This window comes from Lingula anatina, chromosome 4, assembly GCF_051362555.1.
Source record: "Lingula anatina isolate TDL-2025a chromosome 4, LinAna3.0, whole genome shotgun sequence".
Classification (NCBI taxonomy): domain Eukaryota; kingdom Metazoa; phylum Brachiopoda; class Lingulata; order Lingulida; family Lingulidae; genus Lingula; species Lingula anatina.
Genome location: NC_141770.1, coordinates 9,452,860 through 9,476,117, shown reverse-complemented (window position 1 = coordinate 9,476,117; position 23,258 = coordinate 9,452,860). Strand labels below are relative to the sequence as shown.

At 37.0% G+C, this 23,258-nt stretch overlaps 2 protein-coding genes across 8 annotated transcripts in view; one reads left to right on the top strand and one right to left on the bottom strand.

The window, feature by feature from the left end:
- The first annotated feature begins 66 nt into the window (after positions 1 to 66).
- Positions 67 to 5,411, top strand: LOC106159423 ((Lyso)-N-acylphosphatidylethanolamine lipase-like). Of its 2 annotated transcripts, none has more exons than XM_013535703.2 (6): positions 67 to 167; positions 664 to 746; positions 1,418 to 2,050; positions 2,636 to 2,756; positions 3,148 to 3,334; positions 3,924 to 5,411. In XM_013535703.2, the coding sequence occupies exons 1-6, from the start codon at positions 121 to 123 to the stop codon at positions 4,056 to 4,058; spliced, it is 1,206 nt and encodes a 401-aa protein (XP_013391157.2). In that variant the 5' UTR covers positions 67 to 120; the 3' UTR covers positions 4,059 to 5,411. The 2 variants fall into 2 exon arrangements, with proteins under 2 accessions (XP_013391157.2, XP_086868315.1); XM_087012189.1 differs by having other exon boundaries at positions 108 to 171.
- Positions 5,412 to 6,009: 598 nt separating this feature from the next.
- Positions 6,010 to 23,258, bottom strand: part of LOC106159427 (serine/threonine-protein phosphatase 4 regulatory subunit 1) — a 31,200-nt gene continuing 13,951 nt past the window's right edge. For 2 of the 6 annotated variants that reach the window (XM_013535707.3, XM_013535711.3), the window contains exons 8-21: positions 19,795 to 19,899; positions 19,198 to 19,263; positions 18,016 to 18,174; positions 17,468 to 17,595; positions 16,294 to 17,249; positions 15,117 to 15,247; positions 14,430 to 14,615; positions 13,992 to 14,153; positions 13,594 to 13,694; positions 13,136 to 13,256; positions 12,261 to 12,376; positions 11,690 to 11,850; positions 11,020 to 11,156; positions 6,010 to 9,630 (exon numbers count right to left, since the gene is read on the bottom strand). In XM_013535707.3, the coding sequence (XP_013391161.1) occupies positions 9,619 to 9,630; positions 11,020 to 11,156; positions 11,690 to 11,850; positions 12,261 to 12,376; positions 13,136 to 13,256; positions 13,594 to 13,694; positions 13,992 to 14,153; positions 14,430 to 14,615; positions 15,117 to 15,247; positions 16,294 to 17,249; positions 17,468 to 17,595; positions 18,016 to 18,174; positions 19,198 to 19,263; positions 19,795 to 19,899 (2,541 nt within the window). In that variant the 3' untranslated portion in view covers positions 6,010 to 9,618. Of the gene's footprint in view, positions 9,631 to 11,019; positions 11,157 to 11,211; positions 11,304 to 11,689; positions 11,851 to 12,260; positions 12,377 to 13,135; positions 13,257 to 13,593; positions 13,695 to 13,991; positions 14,154 to 14,429; positions 14,616 to 15,116; positions 15,248 to 16,293; positions 17,250 to 17,467; positions 17,596 to 18,015; positions 18,175 to 19,197; positions 19,264 to 19,794; positions 19,900 to 23,258 lie in introns of those variants that run through there. The other 4 variants (XM_013535708.3, XM_013535710.3, XM_013535712.3 and 1 more) reach the window with 4 other exon arrangements.

Below are 23,258 nucleotides of genomic sequence, written 5' to 3'. Positions count from 1 at the left end.
TGCAGGTCATACTTATGTTAGAATGGGAGTTATTTATAGCTATTCTGATCACGTGACTGGGGAATCCCTCGTGACGTAAAAGTCACATGACTGAGTAAAATAAACACCAAAGAGTAGAAGATGGCCGACGAAGAAATAAATAGCCAAGTTGAATTAGATGTGGACAAGTAAGTAAGGAATGATATCCATAAAAATTCAGTCACACACAAAGAGGATGTTTCAGATAAACTGCACAATATGAAATCAAGAAAATATGTTTTGCAATACGCCTTACTTTACTGGTGTCTGATGAGTCTTAATCAGACAAAACCAGGCTTAGACAGCTTACGCAACGATGACTTGACATTTTAAATCCCAAAAAATTTTTCATAAAGCTATTTGGGTCTTATCAAGGGTAGTAACTCTTAAGATCAATACATTTATCACACACTAGGTTAAATATTTCTGTCAAACTCCTGTTTTTTGGAACGATAAGGGGGCATTGAGATTCTACTGGCTGGGCCCGGGGAAATAAAACTAGTAACTTCATAAATCCGACAAAATCTAATGTCCTAGCTAGCTATAACTAATAATAATTATAATGATAATGATAATAAAATAATTATTATATGTAACAGAGCGGGAATTATACGCAATATGATCATGTTTTTGCATCATTTTCAGTGCTGGCTGGTTACGAAGAAAACTGCGATGGAAGCCAACATCTAAAGGACTGTTAGCAGAGGCCGAGCAGAAACTGTTTCAGTGTAAGGGAATCTATAGGGACCATTCCCATAACCCTATTAGTACTAGCAGGGTCGATCTATCTCCAAGGGGATTCTTGCAAAATTGCATCCTAGCAGCTTCAGTTGGCGTGACAGACATTTAGGCTGCTTAATTAAAGTGAATGCAATTTAGAAAGAATCCCCTCGGAGTTAGATCGATCCTGCTAGTACGATAGGTTTACGTGAACCCAGTCTTATTATAATAGTTTATCAACAGTATTCACAAATGGCTTTCTCCTTGATTGGGAAATGAATCCCAAAACCACATACAGAAAACAACTTCAGAATATAAGACTAGTCTACTCTAATGCTAATATAGAGATTTTTTTTTCTTAATTTATAAATTTTAACACAAAATTAATTTGTCTTATAGACACCAAAGTGATAAGACTATTTAGTATTTACAGGTGCATGTACTATAAGTAATAGTATATCACAGAGATTATCTTAATTAAACTTTCAAAAAAAAATGTGATGACTCGATCAACAGTAAAACGACTGTTATTAGTAATTTATTTGTCATCCTGAATATATTAAACTCTTTTGCAATTAGTCTAAATGATACAGATTCACAAACCTGTGTCTGATTATGATTACAATTATTTACTTTCTATGTGCTAAATACTATCAAACATTTTGTGTCTTAATTTTAGCTCTGAAAGGAAAATACCAGGGCAAGTACATCCCCGTATCAAATGGGCAAAACCAGATCTGGACAATATGTTTAAACGGACAGTTACAGTCGGTAAAAACTGAGACCACCCCAGATGACAAATCCTCCTCTTCTTCACACCATCATGATCACCAACATCATCACCACCACCATCACCACGACCATTCTTCAAAGAAATCCCCCCTCATCCTCATCCATGGCTTTGGAGGTGGAGTAGGCCTATGGGCACGAAACCTACTTCCATTATCAAAAGACAGACCCCTCTATGCATTTGACGTCCTAGGCTTTGGGCGAAGCTCAAGACCAGATTTTGGCCATGACCCTAGTGAGATCGAGGAGGAATTTGTCCAGTCCATCGAGGATTGGAGAAAGGGTGTTGGTCTGGAGAAATTTGTCATGTTGGGTCACAGTTTCGGGGGATTTTTGTCAGCGGCCTATGCACTGAGGCATCCAGAGCATGTTGAACATGTGATACTGGTTGACCCCTGGGGTTTCCCTGAAAAGCCGGCAGATTATCAGCAGCTCAGGAGGCTACCTGTGTGGGCCAGGGCCATAGCACGGATGTTACAGCCATTCAATCCACTGGCAGGGTTAAGGGCACTGGGACCCCTAGGTAAGACAAGCCACCTGTCAGGTACTCACAAAGCTCACACAGTGACACATACAGTGGTAGGGTGCAACTGCTGTAGAGAAATTTATAAGTAAGGTTATATGATAAAACGCATATGATTAGTAACAAATACACAATATAAAAAGGGTCTCATCCATTTTACTTGTATTTCTTTATAATGTATGCTGTATAACACAATATTTGTTTTGTACATTTATATATATATTATAAATAGTAGTTAGATAGCCTTCAAATGTAAAAACATTTCTGTGCTCAATATATTATTATTATTATTTCAAAGGCCTTTTATCTATTAATGTACGTTGAGCATTCTACTTTTAAAGCATTCCATTTGGAATGTTCTTCCATTTAATTATGGCTCAGTGGACTTCACTCACTTTCAGTCTCACTTTCAAAACAAAAATTTAAAGATGAAATGCTTAGCTAGAATACTCGATGTGAAAAGGGCTCAACAGTCATAAATTATTTATTCAAAAAGTTTTGCATGGATTATAAACATTGAAAAAATTGTATATTATTATTATTATTATTATTATAGTTAATTTAAATTGTCTGATAAATTCACAGGTCCAGGCTTGGTTAAAAAATTCCGCCCAGATCTGATGCGTAAATTTGGCAATGAGGAAGATGACGGGTCTATCCAGAACATAGCTGATTATATCTATCACTGTAATGCTCAGGACCCAAGGTAAGAGACAGACTTCTGATATTAAAATTGAAAACCAATAGTCACCATATGTTTATCAAATTAATTTTCTACAAGTTCACGGGGCATGGCTACATGAAAAACTGAAGTAAAATTAGAATTTTCGTGTTGGGCACAAAATGGTAACAAGCCATGGCTGTAATTTGTGTGTTTTGATATTGTCAAATAACTTGTCAGCTCTGCCAAAATAAATTTGAAGTGAATGAATCAAATATGATCAAACTTGAAAAGGTTTAATGTTTGCTGTTGTTTTATACTGAAAACCATTTTGGAAAAAAAATCAGCATTTCGTGTTTTATTAACAATATTTAGCTGTATTCTGAAATCGGAAACAATCTTTGTAGATTTTCACAGAAATATTCTGTATTTTCAGTGGTGAAACAGCCTTCAAAAGAATCAGCATTCCATTTGCCTGGGCTGCCAACCCAATGCTACACCGTATCCATGAAATCCAGAAAGATATTCCCTTCACTATGATTCATGGAAAGGATTCCTGGGTGGACAATGAAAGTGCTTACAAGACCAAGAGCATCAGGAGTGACTCCTATGTTGGAATTGAGGTAGGGCACAACTACATTGTTGATAAATGTTTATTTATTTATTTATTTATTTATTTATTTATTTATTTTTGCTTAGAGCCCATTCCCATACCTAGATCGATCTAGCGGGATCGGTCAATCTCCTAGGGGATTCTGGCTTAATTGCATGCCTTTCTGGCACGCCTACTGAAGCTGCTAAACAATACTAAATTACTCCCTAACAGGTTCAGTAGGCGTGCCCGACATCAGAGCCACTTAGACTTTGTGCAATTTAGCTAGAATCCCCTCAGAGACGGTACAATGACGCTAAATTGATCTTAGACTTAGTATGGGAATGGGGTCTTATATAAATTAATGGATTATTTAGTTAAAGAATGCTTCAGATCTGTTAGATATATTCCAGATATCAGAGCCATATTAGTGGAAGATGAACGTGTCCCACAAATAAGTTTTTTAACTTTTGGAGTCAACTATCATATTCTGTCTGGTTGTCTACACATATTGCTCAAGTTGTATTAGTATTTGTCTCTTCATTCATCTATTGTTTGCTTTTTATTCAATTATCCATCTTTTTGTCTGTCTGTCTACTTTTATTTATTTATCGTTTAAGATCATAGAAGATGCAGGCCATCATGTGTATGCAGACCGACCCAAAGAATTCGATGAAGTGGTGTTGAAAGTTTGCAAAATGGTAGATGAGGGGAACTCGAGGTCAAGTCCGGAGAAGAAAGAGACATCTTTATAACTCCATAATGATTTTAAATGAAAATTATCAAACACAAGCCGAACAATCTTTCATACCATTAGCTTACGGCCAACCTCGACGTAGGCCTTCATCAGACTGATGTGAGCAGAAGTTGACACTCACTGACCTATGGGTGGTATAGCGGCCAGTGCCCTCCTATAAATGTCAGGTAGATCGTCCCCTGTCCCTATTCATAATATTCATTTATTATATATATTTTTTCATTGAATATATATATTTTCATTGATCCAACTACCAAGCTAATGAACATTTTGCTCCATATTGATTTATTAAATATATGGCTTTCCTCTTGATGAGGTAATTGAAAGTTCAAGGAACACATTGAATCAATCAGAGAAAATAATTTCCTGACAATGAGCTTTTCTCAGTTTGCCAGTAATGACAAGATGTAATCATGTCGCCCATGCCATATCTAAAGTCAATTTTTATTGAAACATAAGAGAATTCTTGTTGAATAAAGTTACAGTGTTATTACTAGTTACCTATTCTGCAGCTTCCCAAATATTAAGTAGAAATGAGCCTATGACTTATTTTGGGGAAAATATATAGTTCTGTTAATTTGATGTACCAGTTGTTTCTAAATTATATGGACCACCATCAGAAATTTTGTAACATGGCATTGAGTTAATATTATTAGATGTTTTCTGACAGGAATCTATATCAATATGCAGCTTGTTATTTATTTAAAGTAGGGAATTAAAAACAACAGTTACTGTAATCAGTGTACGAGGTAAGTGTTAGTAGAAAATAATACCTAGCAGGTATACACGGGTAATTTATAAGTCCCCATTCCCACAGTTTTTAGATCGATCTATCCCCGTGGGGAGTCTCACTAGATTACTGGCAGCTTAGCCGGCTTGTCTGTCCTTCTACTAAAAGCTGTAAGGGGGTAATAAACTTCCATGCGCGGTTGGCTGACAGCAATTTAGCATGAACCCCCAGGGAGTAAGGTTGATCTAGTTAGATAAATCTCTGGGAATGCGCTCTAAGACTGTTGTAATCTCCTTTGTAGCTTAAAGCATATGCACAGTGTGCCAGTTATTGTCCTTGTTGTGATCATTTTGTGTTAGGAGTTGTCATTAGAATATTTATTGGAAACTTGACAATGTGCAAAGTGATGTTTGTAGTTTGAAAGTGATTTTTAATATGGAAATATTGTATTTCTGTCATTATTCTTTTTAAATATTTCATAGTATAATATTTATTGTTCATTTCGGAATCTGTGATCAGTTATGATTTTTGTGTTATCGTAAATTTTAGTGTTTGTGACAGTAGTATATACACATGATAAAAGAGAACAGGAAATAAAATATACAATGCATGACCCTGTCACCAAGATTTTATGTTGTTATATATCATAGGCTTTTTATGAGAAGAAAAAGACAACAAAAGTAAAGAATTGAAAATATATACTGTGCTAACTAAACAGTTGAATCTTTTTTGTAAAAAGTAGTAAAAATGATAATGATGTTATAACGATTTGTCAGTGTTGAAATGAAAGACTGATGAAATAGTCAAATTATTAACAACTTTCTTCAATTTTCTCTATTCAGCTTTCATATGCACTGGCATAAAGACAACAACCGTCTGGGTTACAAGCTCCCAACTGATATCTTTATTTAAAAAATAAAGTTTTCCTGCCATTATTATAATATAAGAGCTGTGAAGCTACACACATTTGTCCAAGAAAATGATCTGTTAAGAAAGTTCATGGGTTGAGAAAAAATACAGGGAGATGAAGTGCTTGAGGTTGGCAATGAAAACCAGTTTTGGTGGATAAACTGGCAATGTCATTAACGGTGGTCTAAAAGAAGACTTTAAATTTTTTTGAACAGGTCGAATAAAGGGTCCTATTCAACTCATTTATGGCTATATTTTCACACACAGATAAAAAACTTGGTCATGGAAAATAAAATTCACAGGAACCACATTTTCTAACAACTGGATCTTTATTTTTTTAAAATCAATCGTTGTGATGAAAGTTAACATTGGACTTCCCTACCAATCACCTCTTACATACAGAGTCATCCTCATCTGCACCAAATATCTTCCAATTACATTGCAACAAGACCAATCTGAAGAACTTTTACTTAACACTGCTGCTGTAACAAGCCTTTTCATAATTACTACACTGACCAAACCAAAAGGAAAACTAAGAGTTCAATGAGGCAAGGTCACCTGAGTATGTACCACCAGCCACCTATGTCCTCAAAATGGGGCAGCATTAAAAAGGCCATTTCTGATTGGGAAACGAAACAACTTTGAAAACTTGAAGGAAAAGATATAATCTCTATGAATATGAGATTATCATAGTAATTTGATTAAAATTGCTGTACAGTAGTGATTACAAGGTTTTTTCACATTATGATGCATCTTTCCAAATTTTGATTTTGAGAAAAAAGGTCACTATATAAAGTAGTCCTTCAACTACCTACATATTACTTCCTTAGATCTTCGATCAATTCCAAGAGAACAGCAATCATTCTTCAAAACAGGAAATAAAACCCCATACCATCGTGAAGTGAACAATAATTTGGTCAATAACAACCAAGTTCAGTAACACAACCATGGCAAGTGTCCCGCGAATCCAGATAATTTACCCCAGATAATTGGCTGTAAGCTGGTGGTACAATAGTATACCTTGTGTGACCTACAAACACATTATGCATTTGGGTTGCATTGCATTATTTTAATTAATACTGGAAATTTAAAAAATAAAATAAAATGAAGCTCAACAAATCTCATTGAGGGAGCAGTCACTGTCAGATAGGCTCAGCCTTAGTTCACAATTAAGACGAGAAGTTTGCTTGGACAAAGACAACCACCAACATTTGGCAAGGAAACTAACACATCTATTATTTACTCTTTTCATATTGATCTTGAGAATACCTGAAAAAATTGGTCCAATCACCCCCCCCCCCCCCCCCTTTCTACGATAATATAGTACAGCAAAATATATTTCAATACACTGAAATAACAAGTATGGGCTATGCTACAATTTTCCTTAGTATAAGTTTTTTATAGGTCTAGCTCGTGGCTGCAGACATCAATTTCTGCAATTTCAGTGATCACCACTATGAATAGCATGCATCTTAAATTACACTTATATTGTTTTAGTTAAATGTGGTAAGAAGGGACTCCTGTAAGATTAATACCACTGTCACATGACATACTATATCATTTATTTTGTAATATATGGAGAGAAAGGGTCCTGCTTCACTCCATTTCTTATCTATACCAAAAGCTGAGACCACATTAAATTTAATAACATAATTATAAATGTTGCCGTACTGACAGGAAAATATTTCTTTTATTCACATTATGATGATGGTATATATTATTAATGGTTCCATGAACAGTTCATCAAAACATGTTCATTTGTGAGTATTCTGAGCATCCAGTTGCCAAAAGAACCATTTGGATTGAGACAAGTTCCAAAAGGGATTTATTCTAGTACTTAATGACTATTGCTTTAAAAGGTGACAAATTCCAACAGATATAACCCTTTAATTCCAGGTTTCTTTTCATCCAGCTATAGCTCAGTTATATTCTGTGCATTCCCCACCCTCTCAAAATAAATAAATAAATAAATAAATAAATAAAATAATCATAATAATAAAATAAAATAAAAATTGTACATAAAAATCCAACGAATGGTCCCTTCAATAACACAACAGCACATATTCCAGTTTTCTTGTAGTTACACAGAGCAAAATTTTATAACAATTACTTCGTAATCTGTTATTTTATTTTTCACACAGAAAATCCAGATGGCCAAAAATTCACATTAAAAACCATCAATATTTTGGAATCCCCATTTTTCTTCAGTTCTTAACTTATGTCCTCCGTCAATGTCTAAATAATTAAAGTTTTTCAAAGGAAAAAAAAACAACTGAAATCACTCTGTTCACCCACAGAACTTATGCCCAGACTTCTTCATGTTTTACTAACTATACTAGGACATATATTACAGGGTATTTGCTAAACTGAGGACTTCTATCTGTCTCAATCCAAGCGACTCTTAAGAAATTGATTAAAAGCATAAGTATACTGTGATAATGCAATTATAATAACAAGAGTAATGACTAACATAAAATCAAATCAGCGCCTTCCTTTGTCAGTTCCAAATATAACAATTAGATAATAATATATAATTCAGAGAGGCAGGGGTCGCCTCCTGATTACGCACCACCAGCATAGCATGTCTGTTATACCATAAAAGTCATTCTCCATAGTAAACTCAATTGTAAGAAAACAACAAACTGAAAGACAAAGACCTTAAATATAAACTTTTCATTTGCAACAAACACCCCAGTTCTGAACTAAGAAAATCTGGTTAACACCTTCAGTGACGTCAAACTTTCATCAGTGAAACTACCACTACAAATCCAAAACACCTTTAAGATTTACTCCAGGATGTGGGTAGTCAGTCATCAACCAAGAACTAGAGGAGAAAAAAAAAAGAAAAAAAAAAGCTTCAGAGTCTATGGGACCCCTTAAACTAAGGCATATTGTGACTTCTTAATTTATTTATGTCTTACCTAAAAAGCCCAAGAGAAAACCATTTCTAACCACTCCAATTTCTGGGGATTGTAATTGACTTGATTCAATAACAGCAAAAGTGAGTGGGACCAGAGAGGGATTCGACTGGCTCCTTACGGTAAATACCCCCTGCTGATACAGTATGTAATACAACCTGCAGTAAAAGAGGTCGACGAGAACGTACCAAATTTAGTGTACCTTCCAACTATAATCTGGTGGTACAAAACTCCTTGCATTGTTTTAGAATTTACAGCTCGTTTAATACAACTTGATCAATCAAAATAAAAACACCTTACCTGGTGCAATGATTACTAATAGTTGATTACTTATTTCATGTAACATATCTACTATCACACATACAAACAATTACATTGCCATTGACATTAATACACTTTTTTCTCCCTTTTATCCATAATATGACCATCCCCCTCTTTCATCCATAATACCTCACAACTTAGAATAACCTGAGCATAAATATCTATATCTCACAGAATGTCATTTGTGTACTGGCAGAAATTTCATGTTTCAAATTGCAGTAATGTTATCTCCATTAGCCTCAGATCCACACATTCAGATTTAATAATAAAATCATACTGATGTAAACAACCGATAACCATTTATTGCCCCACTTGGTGAGTCGGAATGAGCCACAGTGTTGGGGTACCAAACAGTGGCCGGACTCGGGGGACTTGCCACAGCACGTGGTGCTACACTCAATCACAGCTCAATTTCGTCTGTCAGTTATATTATCTTCTCTCCTTTGCCTTTCAGGCCCATTCACGTCAGATATTTGAGGAATTAATTGTTAAATAAGGCAAGAAATCTAACTGCTGTCCCTTTGCCTCTAAAATCTCATTTGCTTTGATTAATTTTCTTAATCAGCCAATATCCATGGCACCTGCCATCAGGCCTTCATTGGATAGGTATTCTCTTTGTTTGATTTGCCTGGGAAGTGGTGTGCTTGGCCCTGGGAGATGCTGCAGTTTCATACTGGGACCTAAAAGTATAACTGCATTCTATCATAAACAATGCTTCAGACATCTCTCCAGTCTGTGACGTTAACACTAATTCAATATTAAAATACCAGTAAAATAAGAACGGATCATTAATTTTTTGGTAGATTTGACTTTTAATGGGCCTCTATTTTCAGGCCTGTAGCCAGGGGGGGGGGGGGGGGGGGGGGGGTTGAGGGGTTCAAAGAAACCCCCTTTTTGCTAGGTAAAGGTATACATATATATTTGAAATGAAGTTTTGTTGTAAAATGGGGTTTCAAAGTAAGTTTTGTTGATTGAAAATTAACCATTAAACAGAATGGATAATAAAATTCCCTTATTATTTTAGCTGGAAGATGTTTGGAGACTGGTCAGAAAGAGCAGCCAGGAAATGTGGCAAAGAAAATAAAGTGAATAATGCAAGAACTGGAAAAAAAGGTTTGTGAAGAAGACCAACTTACTGCCCAACAGACTGCAATATATTTTTCATGTTTATCTACCTTAAACAACTATGTCTATGTACAGTTGGAGGACACCAATAAACTGACAGATAAAGTTTATGTCAGCCATGAAGTAACGAGAAGATCCCTCATTAGAAAGCACAGCAATTTACTGGAGCTTCATTAAAAGGCGATTTAAGCTTTTGCTTTTTGATTAACTTTTTTATTACAAGTAGCTTTTTTCTATTTCATTTTATAGAAGATAATCATGAATGCAAACTTTAAATGAACATAAGATCTTACTGAAATGCTGATATTGGATATAAATATTTAAAATATTTTTAATTTGTAGCAATTTATGTTCCTGGTCCTGAATAGTGCAAAATAATTCAGGATGTATGATATCATATCAGAAGTTCTTGGCACATATTTTTTTTCTTTTTTCTTATGAAGGGGAATCAATTAATTGGATTAGTTAAAGTTGTATTGCTCTGATGTGTTTGTTTAATGAAATGTTTTTTTTTTACTTTAGTTAAAAAAAATCACTTCAATTTTCATGTGTCAAGACTTTGCATGTGTCTTATTCCTTTGCATGTGTCTTATTTTTATGGGAATGACAGTAAGAATGACTTCCACCTACTAAGTTGCTAGTAATCATCAATCATCAAGTGCTACATTCCCAAATAATTTGCCTATTTATACTTAAACCTTCACCTTGCTGCTTTTGTCTGGTACTTAAAAAAAATGGTACTTAACATTTTACAAATGTATAGAATCCTCATCATTTACAGGATGAATTCCAAGAAAATATTGAAATAAATTTCCATAGTTTCCATAACGAAGTGGACCGTTTTGCATGACAACTCCTAAATCAGCTACTCTGCTGACATGATCTCATTTACTATGGATGGAAAATCTATTAAAATAGGGAAGTTCTATTTCAAAGTACAGAACACAATGACCTACTGTGTCTAGATGTTCAATTTCAGTCTGTGGTGGCATGGAGACGAAGCCCCGGACATCTCTGTCAGCGTCGGCCTTCATGGCTTGGATGGTCTCCAGCAGCAGCTGGTGATGTGGGTTGGTGTAACTGGTGAAATAGTCTGAAAGAAAAATTATTTATTTGTGACTCCATTTTACCCTTATCTAAAAACACAGTGTCTGGTCCATTTGTCAATTAATGTAAAATAAGTTAATAATTATATCAAGTAAGTGGTGTAACTGGGGGGTGGTGTAACTGGTGAAATAGTCTGAAATAGCAATTAGACCATAATACCTGGTCCATTTGAATGTAAAATGAGTTTATAATTATATTATATTAAATAGGCCATAATTTATCAGGGATGAGGGAGAATTTAACTCTTAAATATATGCCATACACTGCAAAAAAGTTAGCAAGGGGGGTGGGGCAGAAAATCAAGCAACCGTAAAGATTTAACAACTGCTATAGTCAAAGTTGATCTGTATATCTAAAACTGATATTTAGCAAACAAGCAGTTTTATGAAAACCATTTAACCAGAGTAGGCTTTGTGACACATACACATGCTTGTCATTTGACACAACTTTTCAAAGTTAACATGGGAGGAGAAAGGGGGGAGATCAGGTAGGGGGGAGGGGGGGGGGAGAGATTCTTACCAACAGGTATCACAAACTGCGACAGTGCTTTTCCCAATGCCAGGCGAACATTAGGAATTGGATCCTTTGCTAGGCTAAGAAGCGCTGGCATCCAGCTGATGGCAAACTGTTCAGCAGAGCAGGAGTTTTCTTGGAGAATGTGGTAACACAAATGTGCATAGCTGAAAGATGGAAACATTTAATAAGAACTGAGAGCTTTGATACAAAGAAACTAGTATGTCATTATCACCGTGATCTTGTTACATTTTCCTTTCCTCATATGACCAATGTTATGTTTCTTTAGAAAACATGGTTTGTTTTGATATCATATTATCATTAGTCACATTCTTCATTTTTTAATATTTTGAGCAAGTAATCTTATTGAATATTAGTATACTTATATGTTCACAAAAGTGATTCTGTTGACAAAAAAAAATACTACCATTGTAACACGCTTTAATAACCAATGCAATGCCTCCGTTCAGTCTGCCCAATTTTCAAAACAAAAATACTCTCTAAATATTTTCTACATTCTACCATTTCCAGATAATGAACATTTTAATCAAAAATTTTTGATTTTAAGATCACTCACGTCTGCCTCCTGTACCATTTGTCACTGTGAGCAAACTTGTCTAAGGCAGTGGCTAAGAAGCTCTGGGACACATTCTCCTCGCCACTCTCGTTAAAACACCTCAAAATCACAGCCAACTGGAAAAGAACAGAGTAGTCGTTTTTAACAATGGCTAGACACTACTAGACAGAATCGTTTAAAAAACTCTTCAAAATTGCAGCCAACTAGAAGAGAACAGAGTATTAATTTTTTAACACAGGCTGATGACACTATTAGACAGAATTCTTTTAAAAAACTCTTCAAAATTACAGCCAACAAGAAGAGAACAGAGTGATCGTTTTATCACAGGCATTTGTTATATCTATAATATATGATGGGAGTCATCACAAAGCTGATGATACTGTTAGACATAATCATTTCCAACTGTTTTAGTGTTTAGTGAACTCACAAAGTCTGAAAATAATTGTTATTTTGCCTTGAAATATCTTGCCGAAACAGAAAGTGAAATTGAACTGAAAACTTGCCATTTTCCTAATTTACAAGTTTATTTCTCATATATTTTATCATGCACAGTGCAAGCACACATGTTCAAAGTGTTCGACACAAAACACAGCAACACCAGATTTGTGTGTCTGGGAGCACATTCAAAGCAGCGGATTAACAGATCACTTGAATACTTGTTGCGTAATTCCCACAGGGAATCTATTCAGTGTCCAATCGGGTATTAAGCGGCAAGTTTTTTTCATGGGTCGCCATATTTGATTCATGGATCTGTAAGTCAGCTGTTCTAAATGCACTCTTTGAACACGTGTGCTCATATAGTGCATAATAAAACATATGAGAAATAAACATTTGGTGGTCATATATGAAGCAATGGCATCAATGGAAATACTCACATCTTTGAGTGCTATGCTGCGGACCTCCGCCACCCTGTCTTCCGCCAGAGTGAGAGCAATGGGCAAAATATGCCGGCTCAACTCATCACAGGAGAACAACTCACACAGTGAGACTAGTTGTCTGCAAGGGGAACACAATTTTAGCATTTATCAAATAATCTACAGAGCTATATAATGCACATGAATAAGCCCCCTCAATTCTTTACTAGTGCAAATTAGACAGAAGTATTAACAGTGCCTATAAGATTATTTATTACAGCTGTGGTCTAAATCTTTTATACTATCCACATATAATCCATGAAGGACCACTCAAACCAATGAATACTGTGTGTGATTTCTGTGTACTTCTAATACCGGTCTCCACATGCAGATGGAGTGAAAATTTGCCCCTTGGATTTAAGCCTCGCAATACTTAATTTCCTGAATTTGAGGATTAATATAAATGTTCATCATCTTACTGTCCCAACTCTTCTCTGAACCTCCAGTTTCTAGAGTTGTCTGTGGTCAGGAACTCGGCCACCTTGGGGAGATACATGGATCTGGTGCTAGGGTTCAGCAACTGAAATACAGTACATAGCATTTGATTCAAATTATAGGTTAGAAGCATGGAGACTGGTGTTCTCCATAATAAGTGGTGTTCTCCTTGACAGACAGACGGACAGACAGACAGGGAGGGAGGAAGAGAGAGAGAGAGAGAGAGAGAGAGAGAGAGAGAGAGAGAGAGAGTTAATTGTGACACTAACTTGCAGACATGAATAAAACTGCATCAAACTCCTAAACCAGTTTCATAGGGTCACTTATAAATTAAATTTTTTCCAAGGATTTGTAGCACACAGGACAAGAAGGCAACACTAACCTTGAGGAAGTCTGCCAGGTGCGTCAGCACTCCTACTCGCACCTCGTCCAAGTCCTTCAGGAAGCCGTCAAACACGGGCACCAGGTCCTTCTCCGTCACTTCAGGCCCCATGATGGTCGCAAGCTCGTGTATGGAAAATGCTAGCGTGCGGCGCACTTTCCACTAAAATATATTATGAATTATGGTCTACAGTATGTTTCATTAAGACTGCAAATTACTTTTTATAAAAGCCAAGAAATGTACTTATGGTTCACAGTTTCTTTAATTAAGATTTCAATTTACTTGTTATAAAAGCTAAGATTCTTCAACATATTATAGGTTTTAAAGATATACTGTGAGTTTAACCTTGGCTTCAGCTTGACATGTAGTAAAGTTTTAACTTATCTCTAATCATCTGATCTGACACAGATATACAGGACAGTATATTTCAGTACAAACCTGAATATTCTGTGACAGTTGGTCATACAAATCCTTGAGACAGGGCCAGTGTTCTCTGCCTAGTGTGTAAGCCACAGCTGGGAAGCTGTATGCACAATGCCGTGCTATTTCAGAATCCACAGTTTGGGCCTGGGCTGCATCAGTCATGCTAAGGTAGTTGTCCAGCAGAATCTGGGGGATCACGTCCTGAGGATATTCAATGTCAAGAGGTCACCTTTGCATTCATTTTCAATTTCATATCAACTAAATGAACACTCTAAATTGCAAACTGCTGATGATACTTACAGTAACTCTTTACTGTTTGCTAAATGACCAAATGCATATCTTCCACTAAAATTGAGGTATGAGACTGTCCTTTAGTGAAAAAGGCAGAAAATATGGTGTGAGGTCCAGGGGGATGCCAATGTCAATGCAATTTTTCGACTCCCCGATTGTCAGAAAAATCTCATCCCTGACAACTGGTTAAAAATTGCCTGGCCCCAGTTTCACAAAAAAACTCAAGTCAGGTTCCCTGGCTAAGAACTTAATTACCAAGGTTACATGGTCACATGGGCACATCTTACCCTATCAGGAGCAATGTAACAGCAGTCTCATGGAAATCCTAGTCAATTGAGCAAAGGAACTGACTTAAAAGTTTTTTGTGAAAATGGGGCCTGGTGGATGAGGAATGGAGATCAGCAGACTTACCTGCAGTTTGGTAATGGTATTCCCTGTAGAGCTGGTGGACCCCCTGTGGGCCATTTCCATCCCTGAGAACGTGTGAGTGAACGAGGGCACCCCACCCTCGCCTCCGTACATACCACTGGGTGAGTTCACATCTGGAAATTTTTGATAAAAAAATTTACAATTTTAAATTGATCACCAAGTGCTAGCTGTTAAACATATTCATATGCAAATGATGCCGAGCTCTACAGCTTACATCAGCAAACAACCAATGAAACAGACTTTTCATTAAAAATCATGGACTTGCCACAAACTGTATCCTTAACAGACGATATCACTTTATTTTAATAAACAATCTTGCTCAGCATGCAAAATTCTTGATAGGGTAGTTTGTGAAAATCAGCATACAGCAAATTACTGAGACCAATCTTTGAGCAAAGCAAATTTTTATATAAATGTGCTGTGGTCGAATGTCAAAGGTCTTGAAGACCCATACTTTATAGATAGGTTACAAAAGACCAACAAAAGATGAAGGTACTTCCAACTAAAACAGATATTAGAGAAACAAGAGGATGAGCAAGAGCCCTTGGTATAATTACATGGAGTGGTGGGCATGTGTCATAGGCAAGGTTGATATTGTTATCATTATGATGGGTTTTGGTACTAAATTTTATGATAAATCATCATTCTGAGTTATTTCACAAGTTTATAAGCGTTCTATTATTTATGGAACAAATCAAATAATGAAATATACTTTTAGGCATTCCTGTTGAATTTTAACATCTTTTCCCATTGAATGAAATCCATTAAAAATGAAAATTAAAAAAATACTGATTTAGAATAGAGTACAGATCTTGGGCAAATGAATCAATTTTCATGAAACATCATACTTTTCATTTTAAAATTTGTATGATGGCAATACAATGCATCAATAAATACACTAGAGGAACAAAAAAAAAACAAAAAAAACTGGCATTCTTGTCTGGAATTGCAAAATCCTGGAAAAGGGCATTTCTGAATATAGGATTCCATATATATGAATTCATGTAAAGGAGGACACTGGCCTAAACAACCAGAAATGTCCAAACACAAAACTGTCTGATCATAATAAAGGGGGAAGAAATTTTCCAACTTTTCAAATTGGGTGGGGGGTGGGGGGTGGGGGGTGGGGGTGGGGGGACCTTCATTGGACAACGTTTACCTACTGTACCTTGCACCACACCATTGATCACAGCCATCGTGGACTCGTTCAAATTCTGACCAATCACGTGCATGCTGCCGATATAGTCGGTTTCCTCTGGTTCCTCGGCACTCACCAAGTTAACACTCGCAGTATGGATTTTCACCTCACCTTCGTCAGAGAGCTCCAAGTCTCCGTCTCCGGAAGAAGAGGGTGTTGGCGAGCTATCGACCTCAACGTCCATTTTTGAGGAGAACACTTTATGCTGGACTGGGTCCACCACTTTTGCCGTCACGTGAATATTTGTAGCTTTACCTTCAACAATATCCAAGTGTAAATCTAACTGGGGTAAAGGCGTCCGCCAGTAATTAAAACTGGAGAAGGCGGCCATATTGTCCAAATGAATGTGCGTTGCCCCTGAGGCACTGGTGGTTGATTCCTGACTCTGAAAACCTTGTTCGCTTGGTGTATCACAGGCGTTAATGACATCATCGGAATCGGGATCTGATGACTGAGGCACACTGGGATGAGACTGCTTCCACTTTTCGGCACGCTTTTCTTCGACGGAAAGCACGTCATTATGCTTATCGATACCATCTCCACTGCCGTTCTCTTCACTTAAACTACTCGCCTCAATTTCCATAGCAAGGTTATTTATGTAATCTTCTATAGATAAAATATCATTCTGACTATTGTCAATAGCTTCTTCAGCCGTGGAACCACTCTTATCAGACACCGATTCTGTCACCTGCCTAGAATCCTGAACGCTGTCGGTGTCATTTGTACTAGTCCTTGCATTATTACTGTTACTGCCTATTTGTTGTTCTTGATGCTGAATTGTGTTGTTTGGAATTTCAGGAGTCTTCACCTCCTGCTCTTTGTCACCCTCTTTGGTCCCCTCTGGATTTCCTTCTTCTCCCTTCTTCTCTCCATCACTTTTGTTGTTGTTTGCCTCTTCTGTTGTTGGAGATTTGGTGCTGCAAAAAATGAAGAGCAATTCTCATTTCTAATCAATTTTTCTTGCAGCATTCAGCTCATCTAAGCAAAACAACATGCTGACTAGGAGTAAGTAAATTCTAGAATCAATAACAATATGAAAAGCAAAATGACTACCTCAAACTGCTTTAATGTCAGAAAGAAAAAAAAAAACGTAAGTTCAGTAATTATTGTACAACTAATATAAAGGAAATCTCACTTGTTTTTCTGTGGCGCCACCTGTCCGACCGATAAGACACCATCTTCATTGAAGTAGAGCCCAGTGATGCTGGGATCAGCAAAAGTGGAGATGAAGGGACCTAGAGCCTGGAAAGCTGCCATACGCACCTGGATAAGAAAAAACAAAAACATGTTTTATCAGAGGACATTTGGGTTTAGTGAAGGGTGACATGAGTGAAAACGGCAACTGATCAAAATCAGGTTGTCTGATATAATGTGGTACCAGGCGGCTGATCTGTAATTTGGTCTTTGGTTTATGAACAGTTCAGATTGGAAGGGGTTTATTTTACTCTTTCTATTATTTTTCTAGCAACAGCAGATTCATGTATTTCTAAATTCTAAACTGGACCTTCAAATTAAACCAAGATCTCTTTCTTCAATTAATTTTATTCTATAAACAAAACAAATTTTGGCCATTGTAACCACAGCATCACTAAAGACAATAAGGATTTTGATTTTGGTATGAAATGCCAAACATGTACCAACTTCACAAACAAAATAAACTTTAAAAATTAATGCAGTACTTACCCATCTAGATTGATCACATAATAAGTTAATGAACAGCCCAGCTAGTTCTTTCTTGCGACATTCTTGTGAGCACGCACACGAAACGGCCGTGAAACACTCTGCACATGCTTTCCGGACATTCCACACTCCATCTTCACAAAGGTAATGGAATTTTGGCAACTGTAAACACATAATTACAGAAGTAAATAAATAAATACATATTTTTATACATAAAGCTGTGATCACTGTTACGTTGCACTAGTACTCCTGTCAATTGTATCCTATCAATGGGCATTATAACTATAGCGAGTATAACTTGTGGTCACCTTTGGTGACAACTGTGGACAAAAATAAAGGAGCCTGGATGTGGAGGTTTTTGGACACACCCACTGAGATAGGAAGGAAAGAGAGACATGTAGGCGTGGAGAGCAAGGAGCTAGGATAGATGGACTACGTCTTAACTGATCGTGGATGTATAGTACTATACATGGAGGTAAAGGAAAGTGAGTGACTGTACGTGTACTAGTACACAAGTTGATGGAAAATATGGAAGCTTGAAAAAGCGAGTGATTGTACATGCATCAGTACACAAGTTGACTGAAAACAGAGAGGGAACTATGATTGACAAAAGATAAGTAACGTTGAGAAAAAGCATTGACTATTACGAACAACGCAAGGAAGGTATGTAGGCCTACACAAATGAACAATGACAATGAAATGGAAGTGCGTGGAATGACTCTCTTATCCTGTGAACACTAATTTTGTTTGAACATTATAAAGCCCATATTCGTTAAGTTATTTAGTTCAATGTTATTGTATGTTTAGTTAGGTTTTAGTTCAATTAGTAAAATATTATCATTTTAATTTGAGGTGTTTGTTTTCATTCGTATTTATGTTTATGCTTTATTTTTTTGTTACTAAAGAACTCAATATAGGACGTAACATCACCACAAAATATTTCATTGCATATGTTGTGTTATAAACTAGCACTAATAATTTACATTAATTGCCAGCCATTTACTCTTTCTTTGAACGTATCTGTAATAGGCTGTACCATTCCCCTGAAGAACACTGTTTTCGTAAGATAAGATACAACAAACTAAGCAACATTTATCAGTTGACAAGAATGAAAGGGGGAATTGGGGGGGGGGAGGGAAGAAGAGAGAGAGTGAGTGTGTACAAGAGGAAAAATATTATACATACCAAATGCTTTTCCGTAGCCGCGGTGCCAACAACACTGCACATTTCACCAAAGTTAGCTGCACAGACCTGAAGCACATATAATATACATATTACACATATACTTATTACACATATACATATTACACATATACATATACAATATTATCAAGAAAACAAATCAGACACCAAAGCCTGAACAAATACACACATGGGACAACTTTAACATTCACAATTATTTCTATATCCAAACAACCAGGATTAACAACTTCACCACAGCATACTCCCAATATAGGCTAATTCAAGAGTTTTCCCAGCAAACCGTCCAGCTGTCACTTGGATGGCCTCCAGCATCACCAACCGGCCTATATTTTCAGAGACGGCTGTAGGACTTATTGATTTTTTGGATATATGAAGGCTTTAGGCACACTTGGACTCCCCAAAATTTTGTAGGAAAGAAAAGGTAGTAATTTTAGGCGCCCTGCATCCCCAATCCTGGGAAAAGGCCAGGGCTTATTACCTGATTACTATCTACAGATGTCGAATTCATAAACACCTTTAATTTCTACATACATGTTTTCTGTTAACATCACAGCTAAAAGATATCTGCCGCTGTCTTACCTTTCTGATGTGAAACAAAGGGTCTGTGCAGAGAACCACAAATCTGGGTAAAAACAACCTTTCTGCCATGTCGCTCCCCACCAGAGGTGTCATCTTGCTCATCAACTAGAAAATAAATGCAAAATAAATAGTTTAACTGATACAGTTTTTAGATCCATCCGAGCTGACCAGAATATGGCTTAATGACAGATTTCTTGTTGTTGAATGGTGGGAAACTAGTCTCTTTTGAACACCTGTTCTTATAAGACTCTTAACTCCAGCTTTTTGACCAATTTGTAAACCATTTTCAAAATATAATTCATGTCAAAAATATAATTAAAATTTTATCACATCAATTATATGCACTGCCCAAGTTGTATGAAAATCATCAGATTCATAGGCTAAGTATCAAAGTTTTCTTCATGTGTGATAATTTCAGTGTTGAGGAAAGCAGCCAATAGCTCATCAAAGCAGGCTGTGATATGATATCTCTTAGACACATCACAACCCCTCCAATGGCTATGGGAAGCAAATACTTCAGAACAAGAATCATGAAGAGTTGGTGGTTTTTCCTAGAATTATAACAACTCTCTCTCCTCTTATATAAAATGTTCTGCAGTTGCTGGCCCAGCTATTTTCACCAAATTTTCCATTGCTGTTTATTTGCTCGAAACAATTGTTGTGTCCAAGCAAAATATTTCTTTGATATTGATCAGATTTTCAGTAATCATGCAAAAAACAGATATAAGCTTTAAAAGTACCTTACTAAATATCAATTTGAAAACTTAAAGACAGTCTCAGTGGGTTAGATTAATGTATAGAAGCAGGTTCTATGTAAAACTTTGATCAGATTTGTATTTTGTGAGATTGTTTATTATTATATTAATAAGTCTGAGTCACAAAAGTCCTGTTAAGACAACTAGAATAAAGAATTAGAAAACGAAAACTATTTATCATGATTTCGGAGCACAGCCAGAAGTACTTCCGGCTCAAGGTCACGACCTCGATTTTCCCACGCTTACGACCAATCACAGCAGGCTTCAGTCAGAATGAGATAGACGTCACGACTACACAGCGAAACTTGTCAGACATGTAAGTGCCGCCTGTCCATCTTTTCGGTACATGTACCGATCAAAAACAGAAAACGTAAAGCCCAAAACGCTCTTATACACGTAACCAACTTTGTATGAGCACAAATATTGTCATTTATTGTGAACAGGATAATATGATAATCAGTTACACTTGAGACCTGTGAAGCGCATACTCACGTGTCGAGGAGTAGTTTCGCCATTGCCTCGTATGTGAGTCCTAACTCAGCTTTAAGTGTCCTCCACCGCCCCACCTCCCTCCCAACATACACAGTCTGAGTGCTTCTTCATCTGTCTCTAATTTTCTTTCGTATCTTTCGAACTGGAGTGGCTATTTTCTTTCGTCCCCTTTTGTCGCTCTCCTCTTCAGACTTGACGCGCGTCTGAGCCATGTTTGCTGTTTTGGCGCCAAATAGTAACATCCGGGTCTCAGCCGTAGTACTTCATTCATAGTAAACCGCGAGACTTAGCGAAAAATTGCGCGTTCTGAAGCCGTACTGTGAGGTGGTAGCTGAGTATTTAAGACGAGTCGTCTTTTATTATTTAATGGAACTTAAAAACGGTATTAGGTAGCTTCATTTTCTGAACGGTTTTGGATAGGATATACCTTGGTCATTATGGGGAAATTGGTGAGATTTCCAGGAAAATTCATTTTCGTGCTATTTTAAGGGTTTAACGCGCTGAGACTGTCTTTAAAGAAATTGTTGTGGAAAATTATGAAGCATCAAGTGTAGGCTGACATATATGTGATCATATTATTCTATTTCAATGCAACCAGATATTAACTTCTTCCAAGAACAACAAGTCACCCCATTTCCAAGGTTTCATGCAACGACAGGAAACTTGTAAAAACTTAACAGCAATGACACTGGAAATACAGAAATAATATCAATTTACAGACACAAAAGTGGCAACATTTAAAAAAAATTTGTTCATCCTCTTTGAAAGGTCATGATGCCTTAGAACAATCACAAAATCTGTGGTCTTAGGGACTGGATGTTATACCAGAGACAATCACACAGTCAGCATGGTAAAACAGCTCATCAAAGCAGGCTGTGATATGACAGAAAAAAAACATAACACAGGAAGCTCTGAGGGCTGGTCTCCCACAATAGATGGCAGCACGTTCCAATGTACAGCAGCCCATATGAACAGTCCACAGAAGGTTGAAAATTTAAGACACTAGATTCCTTTTAAGGAATATCCTATCTTCTAAAAATTTCCACAGATATTTAATAATAAAATAGCTCTGAATAGCAATTCTCTTCTAAAGCAGGACTCCATGGCCATAATTACTTCAGTATCAATGTTATGGAAAACAATTCGCCAGATCCCATCACAAGCAGAGCCAGTGGCAGTGGTCTGGTGTTGTGTGCAGCTCATCAAAGCAGGCTGTGATAGGAGAGCTAGCACACCCTGTCACAACCACTTTGACCAGCCACACAACACACTCATCTCAACTAACGCATTCCTTACATACGACACATCCACGGGTGCTTCTACGCAAGATCGCTGATATTGACAAGAGAAAATTTTCCATAACTTGAGCTCCCAAAGTCTGTAACATTAGGTCAGGTACAATGAAAGAAAAGATTTCAATTCTTCACCCAATCATTCCGATAGCATTTACCACGTATACTAGAGTCTACATAGTAAAAGTCAAAATAAGTGGTGATGTTCAAGAAGTTCATTCCATCATTCTAGCCAGTTTAAGTGAGAGCATCATGGTGACATTCATGCAAAAAAAGTTGCAGTGATGTTAACGAACCAGGCAGCTGTGACCACGACAACTTGTATTAATATGCAAACCCTGGTGTCTTGTTAGGCAGGCAGTGAGTTATGGTGAAGTGTGAAGATAGAAGCAGTCTGATCCAAGCAGGCTGTGATACGCTGCCACTGACACATACCACTGCCACTTAGACCAAACCACAGTCATCATGTGCACCAACAGCCAGGTGGAGCCACCAGCTTAGACCAAACCACAGTCATCATGTGCACCACAGCCAGGTGGAGCCACCAGCTTAGACCAAACCACAGTCATCATGTGCACCAACAGCCAGGTGGAGCCACCAGCTTGGACCAAACCAGAGTCATCATGTGCACCAACAGCCAGGTGGAGCCACCAGCTTGGACCAAACCACAGTCATCATGTGCACCAAAAGCCAGGTGGAGCCACCAGCTTAGATCAAATCACAGTCATCTTGTGCACCAACAGCCAGGTGGAGACTCTAGCTTGCCTTGCTCAAATCAGTATCATTTCAAGACGCGCTGCTTAGTCGTCAACCAGGTGGAGCAACAAACTTGCTTTCTAAATCATTTCAAAATGTACTGCTTTCTAAGTTAATGTTATTTTCCTTTTCCTTAAGTTTCTTTTTTGACATGTTGGCAAAAGCTGGC